Source organism: Podarcis filfolensis, assembly GCF_964270895.1.
Source record: "Podarcis filfolensis genome assembly, chromosome: 1".
NCBI classification, from domain to species: domain Eukaryota; kingdom Metazoa; phylum Chordata; class Lepidosauria; order Squamata; family Lacertidae; genus Podarcis; species Podarcis filfolensis.
The window spans coordinates 7,416,867-7,426,005 of NC_139604.1; the positions used below are offsets into that span (position 1 = coordinate 7,416,867).

Below are 9,139 nucleotides of genomic sequence, written 5' to 3' on the forward strand. Positions count from 1 at the left end.
AAACATGGGTACTTGGTGAAGCCAGACTTTTGTCCCAACAAAAAGTTCACCATCTTCAGGTAAACACAAATAAACCACTTATGCTGATCATAACCAATTTTCTCCAGCACATACTTCACCGCTTCATAGTTGTCCTTCAGTGTAGTCGAGTGAGCCAGGGGTATAGAGGCAAACTGGTTGCCGTTGTGTAGCAGAACACATTTCAGTGATCGCTTGCTGCTGTCAATGAACAGTCTCCAATCTTTGGGTTCGTACTGTGGCACTCCAAGCTTGAGCAGAAGCTGCGCAATATCTGCACAGTACACCAAGTCCTTCTCTTCCGAGAAAAAACGGAGGTACTCTTGATGCCTGTTGCGGAGGAAGCTGATGTGAGCACTGTCAGAGAGGAGGTTTTTTTCCTTCAATCTGGATGCCAACAGTTCGGCAGAGTCCTTTGACAAGCTTAGGTCGCAAACTAGATCATTCGACTCCTTTTGGGAAAATGGATGTGGAGCATCATCTTCAAGAACCACTTCTTCTTCTTCATGTCCTTCAACACTGGAGGCATCTTCGTCACTAATGTCAGGAAGTTCTCCGAAGGTAGGCACTGGAATTTCATCACAATGAGCTACAGGACGACGTGCTGATTGAAGATCAGGATACTTGAGGCTGCTCCGGTTCTTTCTGTTGATCCCAGTCACATCAACAGCGCAGAAGTAGCAGTCAGTGACATGGTTTGTCGGCTCCCTCCAAACCATGGGAATTCCAACCAAAAATAGGTACAAATTAGTCATAAGTTGGCGCATGTGCCGGTGGAGTTTCCTATACACTTCATGGGGTGGCTGCCCCATTAACTTAGTTTTGATCCCCCAACTTTATGCTTTGCCGCACCAATTTATGGAAGATTTCGAGGTTTTATGACTTCAAACTGATCCCTTTTCGACATAATCACCCAGAACTATTGGACCTGAATACTTCTTGTCATTAAAATAATCATTTCCAATCAAAACAATTATTCGACATGGCATTTTACCCTCACCAACTTCTTTTAAAATGCTCCACACAAGCGTACATGTGAACAAAAACGTAAAAAACGACATGTGGCCATAGCTCAAAAACTTGACCTGATTGAGCAAAACCAATGTGATTTTTGGATTCAGCGCATCAGATTCGTCCTAAATCAACTGAAAAAACGCAGACAACAAATTTGTTGTTGACCAGTGTTATTTTTGGGGTTTTTTTTAAACATTGTGTTTTCCGGCAGGTACTTGAAGAAGCAACTGAACAAATGCAAGGGCAAAATACAGCTCCTTCACTCGGCTCAGGAAGACAGAAACCGTGCGCTACAAGCAAAGATACGTGAGCTATTAGGAAGCCAGGATAACCTCAAGCTGGAGCTTCAGGAAATGAGAGAGGAAATTAAGGTAACAGAATGGGGTCAACGGCTCTTTGCTTAGGGACAATTCACCCTTAATTGCTTGAAGTATCCCCTTTCTTCTCACAAGTGGAGCCTTCTGGGTCAGCAAGGGGTGACGAAGACCTGGCTTTCCCTTGCCTGGCAGGCTTGCTGTTGATCACTTGAAATTGCAGACATGGCCTCACATGGCTCATCGCCATCCCATCATGACCAATAAATCCCTCCAACACAGAATCCAAGATGTCGGAGAGAAAGATTTAAAACTAGCTTCATCCCTAACATGCATCTGAAGTGACACGGCCCAGGCACTTCAGTGAGGACTAGGCCGAAATGGCTAGATGCTGCTCAGTCCATAATGAACATAATTAAAAGCCACACAGTTGGAAAACAGTCACATCAGGAATTTTGGCTTGTGCCTCCTTTGAGCTCCATGCACGATTTGGTCAAATCCTTTCAGTCGCAGGATAAAGAACCAAAGCAGGTTAGTTGGAGCGCCTTATCTTCAAGGACTTTACAAGCCTGCCTCCATTATTTTCCACGTTTTGTCCCTCGGCTTTTGCATATTTCTCACCTATTTATGAAATAAATAAATTTAAAATACACCTATTGCCAGATTTGCACAATATATTCCTTTGGGAGGATTTCTCCTGCTTTCATTTTCCAGCTTTTTAAATGATGTCCTTAGTTATAATATTATTTCCAATTGGATAGGCGCGATTTCTTTTTGGCAGGATGACTCTAACAATTTGATTGCGTGAATCACCCATTCTGGGCATCACACAATTTTAAAATCTACAATATGATTTCCTCCATTAAATACTTTGAGAATCATTTCCAAGCCAGTTACCCCTTGGGCTGTTACCTTCTCCAGCTATTGTGAACATAGTGGAAGTTGTTTATTGAGGCTCAGATTGTGATAACTGATTAAATGACTCTGAAACATGGAGAGACAATGGTGTATAATACATAACTGGAGTTTTCACTCTGAAGTTGAGGCAAAGCAGCAAGAAAAGTGCTAATCAACCTTTTCTTTGACTCAGGAAGAAAAAAGTTGTGTAATGTGTATGGACCTGTTTTCTCAAGCAGTAATGCATATGTTCATGTCTGCCATGATTTTCCAACAAAAGCAAATTTCAAAGGCAGTTAGTGCCATTGCCATTCAAAGGCAATGCTGTGCCATTGAGATTAACTGTCCAAAAGAAAAAGAATAAAAATCTCCCCTGAGTTAGCATGACCTTCGAGTAATCATAAGATGTTATTTAGGTCACGTCTGAGAGTTTCCCCCTACTACTACTACTACTACTATTATTATTATTATTATTATTATTATTATTATTATTATTATTATTTTATTATTATTATGTTCAGTAGTGAAACAAGCTCAACTCAGATGCCTTTATTTCACAGGTGAAAAGCTAAAGTCCAGGAATATTTGACAAAATCTCAGCATCACTCAGGGGGTCAGGGGAAAAGTTGACGAGTCACAGTTGCCATTCCAACAAGCTTATTCATGTTGGACTTTCAGGGCCAGTCATTGGGCAGCTGTGGCAGTAAAAAGGAATCGATCAAGTGGAAAGTGACCCTGAACTTGGAGGGGATGTCACAGGATCACACCTATCAGAATAGGATTCTGAATAAAGTAGCTTGCTTGGGCCTTTAAGATCCAATCATCTTGTGCTTTATAGTCATCATTCCACCATTTTTACTCAGAGGTTGTGTTTCGTTTTTATGCAGTAATTATTCACAATGCTAAATATGCAACTGCTCTACTCATTTTGTTCCTTTGGCTTGCTGGCTTACCAGTCTCCTAACGTTGCCAGTGCCTGACAACAGGACCTCTAGTCTTTTGGTCCTTTTTATAATGAAGAGGGACAGCCAGTGTTTCTTGAGCTTCAGAAAATTTCAAAGGAGCGTTACGTAACAGCCATTCTTTACCCCAGCGGTTCCTAATCTGGTGCCCTCCAAGATGTTTGGGACTACAACTCCCATCAGCTGCAGCCAGCAGGGCCCAATGGTCAATGACGATGGGATTCGCAATCCAGCAACATCTAGAGAGTGTTTGAAGGCTGCAGAGAAAGGGTGTGGCCTAGAGAGAGGAGGTGTGGCCTGTAGAGAAAAGGTGTGGCCTAGAGAAAGGAGGTGTGGCATGAGGAGAGAGTGGGGCTGAGGAGGGGATGTGGCCTGCAGAGAAAGGGTGTGGCATAGAGAGAGGAGGTGTGGTGTTATGTACTGAAGTTCTCACCCTGGGCCAGCAGGGGGATACTGTAGATAGTTCAGGTCCACATATGCAAATAAAGGATCGAAAGTGACGTTCAGTGATTGGATAGTTACAGAAAGTTGTTACAGTTACGTTGTACTGGAGCTCTATATAAGCAGGCTGGCTGAACCCTTCAGTTCAGTCCTACCCATCCGAGGGAATTTCCAGATTCCTTATTGCATATCAAAACCACCCATTCAGTGCAACCCTTCTCTATAGCTTTTTCCGAATGATGATTTCCTCTCTCTCTGCACATACATGAACGTTTTAAGTCACATCTCATATTTCCTTTGCAAACTGGTAGAACATCGCCATATGGAGCAAGGAGCCCTTGAAGGAAAGAAATCTCCAGACTGGATCTGGTTGCCCTTCGTTAAAGACCAACCATGTGGAATATTCAAAATACAAGTCTCCAGAGCTCCTCTCCTCTTGGATTAAAAGGAAGTGGCTTTTGGAACCACAGGGTGGTCATCTCACCAGGAATGCAGGAGGATCACCGGAGAACACGCTGAGAGCCCAATTCTTCCCAAATGCTCCCCCTGAGGTTGCTCATCATGAAAGCCCCCAAGAGAGAACTGCTCCACTAACAGACTGCTCTGAAGCAAACAGGGACCGTCTCAGTAACGGGATTCGGAGCATAAGCCCTAACTATTCCACGGCAACGGAAGCTCTTCATAATGAGATGCGGATGGAGGAGGAGGAACTGCAACAGTTAATGGTGAAGTTGAAGGATGCCTTGTCTCTCCAAATATGGCAAGGTAAAAATTCTCGATGCTGCCTGGATCGTCAAAGGGCTTGATTTGATTTGCGACTCAGTCTTAAATTATTGTTATTGTTATTTTTATTCTATTATTTATACCCCACCCATCTGGCTGGGTTTCCCGCACCACTCAACAGAATATTAATAATAAAAAAGCAATAAAACACCAGAAATTAAAAACTTCCCTAAACAGGGCTGCCTTCGGATGTCTTCTAAAAGTCAGATAGTTGTTTATTTCCTTGACATCTGATGGGAGGGTGTTGCACAATACTACCAAGAAGGCCCTCTGCCTGGTTCCCTGTAGCTTCACTTCTCGCAGTGAGGAAACCACCAGAAGGCCCTCGGCACTGGATCTTAGTGTCCGGGCTGAAAGATGGGGATGGAGACGCTCCTTCAGGTATACTGGGCCGAGGCCGTTTAGGGCTTTAAAGCTCAGCACCAACACTGTATGCTCAGAAACATACTGGGAGCCAGTGTAGGTCTTTCAGGACCAGTGTTACATGGTCTCAGCGGCTGCTCCCAGTCACCAGTCTAGCTGCCGCATTCTATTTTCCATGCCACAGCTACGCAGTGATTATGAAGATCTCTGCCTTCTCCTGGCTGATCACAGCGAGGCCCCTTGTGGAATAAGGAGGATGAACGATCTCCAAGTCACGGAGAATAGCTGTCAGCTTCAGCATCTGTTTCTTAATAAATAAACCACCCCTGGACACCAACATATTTGTGCTGCCGGGTGATATAAATCTAGTCTAGTGGGTGATACTTTCCATTGCTATAAATGGGTACGTTACTAATCCAATCCATTGTGGATCATCTGAAGTAATTGGGATTTAGCCCATGTAGTAGAGTTTGAATCCAGCCTAGAACATGCGTCCTAAATCCAGGCATTCTACCTAACCAGACTGTGGACCTGTTGGTTAGGGATCTGTGACTGCACAAAATATATCATATCTAAGTCATTATGCAGCAGAGATGTTCAAATGTCATAGGGAGCTGTGCTGAAGAAACCAACATTGCCTATAGAAGTTCATGCCACAATACAGCCTCCACCAATCTGACGCCATCCAAGAATTTTGGACTGCAATTCCCATCAGCCCCAGCTGGAGGGCACCAGGTTGGCAACATAGTTCAGGGCACAAAAATGTACCAAGATGTATTTTAAAATATATATTTAGGATGAAATGTGTTCAGAAGTAGATGGGACGTGGGTGGCACTGTGGGTTAAACCACAGAGCCTACGACTTGCCGATCAGAAGGTCGGCGGTTTGAATCCCCACGACGGGGTGAGCTCCCGTTGCTCGGTCCCTGCTCCTGCCAACCTAGCAGTTGGAAAGCACATCAAAGTGCAAGTAGATAAATAGGTACTGCTCCGGCGGGAAGGTAAACGGTGTTTTCGTGCGCTGCTCTGGTTCACTAGAAGTGGCTTAGTCATGCTGGCCACATGACCAGAAGCTGTACGCCTGCTCCCTCGGCCAATAAAGCGAGATGAGCGCTGCAACCCCAGAGTCAGTCACGACTGGACCTAATGGTCAGGGGTCCCTTTACCTTTAGCTATTTTCAGAAGTATGAACTTAGAGAGAAAATGGGTATTTTGTGAGAAACGTCTAAATATTCCCGCAGGTTTTGTTTGTAAAAAAAATCACAGATCAATGCAGAAATGGCATATATGGGGAAACTGATACAGTCTAGAAATAAGCTGATCTTCCCATTCCTACCTCAGACCATTCTCTAGGTGCTACAGGTATTAGTAATCTGTATTAGCCAAAACAGAACAGAACGGCTTGAACAGATTTTGCTGTTGTGGTTAGTGCAGCAGGTATAGCGGTTGGGTGTGGGAAATGCCTCCTGCCTAGGTTAAAGGTAAAGGTAAAGGGACCCCTGACCATTTGGTCCAGTCGTGACCGACTCTGGGGTTGTGATGCTCATCTCGCTTTATTGGCTGAGGGAGCTGGCGTACAGCCTCCGGGTCATGTGGCCAGCATGACTAAGCCGCTTCTGGCGAACCAGAGCAGCACACGGAAACACCTTCCCGCCGTAGCGGTACCTATTTATCTACTTGCACTTTGACGTGCTTTCGAACTGCTAGGTTGGCAGGAGCAGGGACCAAGCAACGGGAGCTCATCCCGTCGCGGGGATTCGAACCGCCTAACTTCTGATCGGCAAGTCCTAGGCTCAGTGGTTTAACCCACAGCGCCACCCGCGTCCCGCAACCTGCCTAGGTTAGGATGCTCTCAAAAAGTGGATTAGAAAGGTATTGAAGAGGAGCCCATATGGCCATCCATCATTGTATATTGACTTGGGAATTGTTGCCAAACCCGTTTCCCAGTCGGCACAATTCACTTCTCCTACGAAAACCCCGTTTAATGGCAAGAGCTTGTGCACAGCTTCCATCCATTCCAAGGCGGCTTCTGTAGGAGAACTTCCTAGTGGGCCTGTTTGCTCAGTCTGTAACTCCAGAGAAGTTGGTGGGTGTCCATGATCTGAGTGGTACGGCCCTGCTTTCGAATGATGCCCACGTTTGCATTCTTGGATGTTACTAGCGAATATGCCAGCTTTTCAACTTGTGCCCTGTTGTTTTAGCTTTTGAAGCACTTACTGATATTACTGATATTGTGGTGATATAGCTCAAAACTGAAATGGAGGGAAGTCAATCAATGTTATGTTGTAATTTGATATGTGGCTTGTTTTGTGTTGGCTTTTTTTTCATGGGATGTAATGTCTTTTTCTTTTCGTTTATAAGCTTTTGTTCTTTTACTTTGTATGTTTTTGGTTATGTTGTTTTTTGTTTTTTTTAAAAAAAGAACTCAATGAAGCACTTACTGAATGTCATTCATGCCTGTTTTCCGGCAACAAGATTAAGTCTTTTGATGTCATTATTTTTCACCTTTTAGATAAGCTTCAGGAGCGCTGTGTACTCTTTCGTACCCAAGAGGTTCCCATTCACTTGTGCCCCTCCTTCAATTTAAAAGATGCAAATTTCATTCATCTCCCTGGTGGCAAAATTATTTTTTAGAAGGCATCCAGAGAGTACGACACGGGGCGTTCTAAGTCCCTTTTTCAAGAGTGTGATTTGCGGCACCTGCTGATTTTATAGGCTCATTATCATATATTTGAATGTGCTTTCCTGATCAAGTGTGTTATTAAGTAGCCCTCTTGTATCACTTTAGAGATGCAGCAGTTCTATCTGCACATAGCAGCATACTTTGAACCAATACCTCTTATATTGACATTTTATAAATGAGGGCCAAAAGAGGATATCTTTCTTTTAAATACTCAAACTTGCTAAGACCGCTCTTTGTTGGTATGCAGTGTACTAATGAGTTTAGAGTAACGTTCTGCAGTCTCAGTGACCCTTATGTTAATCAGAATAAATCAAGATCAGGTATAGCAATTAGCGCATTCTTTTGGGTATATGCTCACACTTCCATTACTTCCTCTGAGTAATTATATTGGCTTATCTATGTAAAGAGGGATGCAGGTGGCGCTGTGGTCTAAACCACAGATCCTAGGGCTTGCCGATCACACAGGCATGATGACTTATGACCTTACTGACCGGAATGTTTCGTGCGGTGTTCTGAGTTCTGAGAATCGTTTGGAGTGTGTTAAGAAAGAGCTAGTTAAGATCCGTATCTGTTCTTGTATATAGTAACTTGTAGAGTCTGCTGTAAATAATACACACCTATAAGTAACCAGAGGGACGCGGGTGGCGCTGTGGTCTAAACCACTGAGCCTCTTGGGCTTGCTGATCAGAAGATCGGTGGTTCGAATCCCCGCAACAGGGTGAGCTCCCATTGCTCATTCCCTGCTCCTGCCAACCTAGCAGTTCAAAAGCACATCAAAGTGCAAGTAGATAAATAGGTACTGCTCTGGCGGGAAGGTAAACGGCGTTTCCGTGCGCTGCTCTGGTGTTGGCCACATGACCCAGAAGCTGTACGCCGGCTCCCTCGGCCAATAAAGCGAGATGAGCACCACAACCCCAGAGTCGGTCACAACTGGACCTAATGGTCAGGGGTCCCTTTACCTTTATAAGTAACCAAATTACTAGTAGCAGCGTCTTGTTCCTGCTTCATCCATCCTGCCTGCAACTGATTGCTTTCTGGAACTCTGCATATGCTCTGCTAAGGTCTGGCTAAGGTCCTGCAACAGGTCAAAGTTGCAAAACACCAATATCTTCACCCCCATCGTTCAGCCCAGACACTGAGATCCGTTTGCTCGTTGGCACTAAATCACGGTTTCTAATTGATTTTATATATGCAGTTGTTTGAATATGTTTTTATTCTATGGTGTGTGTTTGCTTCACAGTGCTGCATAGGAAGCTACTGTATTCATAAATGAAATTTATAACCAGTGCAATAATTATGAAATCTCAGTCTTTCATGGGAACTGAAAATTCCTTGCTCTGCATGACAAGGCAAGGATTTGTTTTGTTTGTTAAAATGTGCATTGGAGCCACATATTATTTCTGCGCTCTCTCTCTCTTTTCCAGGTCAGCTCTCTGTTCTTAAGGAAGGATTGCTCTTAACAGCTAAGAATGTTTGCAAGTCTTTCTCTGATCTTATCAGCCAAGTAACTTTGCCAACTAGGAAATATGGTTATGCTGATATTGGTTCTCCTGTCTCCATCACTGCTTGATTGCCTAAGGTAAAAAAGACAGCTACATAATACTAATTCTCCAAAAGTGTCCAGAAATTCATTTAGCGTTAGCTGGCATGGTTATATTCTGGAA

General features: G+C 43.9%; 1 protein-coding gene across 1 annotated transcript in view; it reads left to right on the top strand.

Annotated features, from left to right (window-relative positions):
- The window catches only part of DYTN (dystrotelin), a 34,514-nt gene extending 25,375 nt beyond the window's left edge, over positions 1 to 9,139 (top strand). The window contains exons 13-15 of the mRNA XM_083573561.1: positions 1,244 to 1,403; positions 3,958 to 4,411; positions 8,900 to 9,139. Coding sequence (XP_083429687.1) covers positions 1,244 to 1,403; positions 3,958 to 4,411; positions 8,900 to 9,045 — 760 coding nt within the window. The 3' untranslated portion in view covers positions 9,046 to 9,139. The remainder of the gene's footprint in view (positions 1 to 1,243; positions 1,404 to 3,957; positions 4,412 to 8,899) is intronic.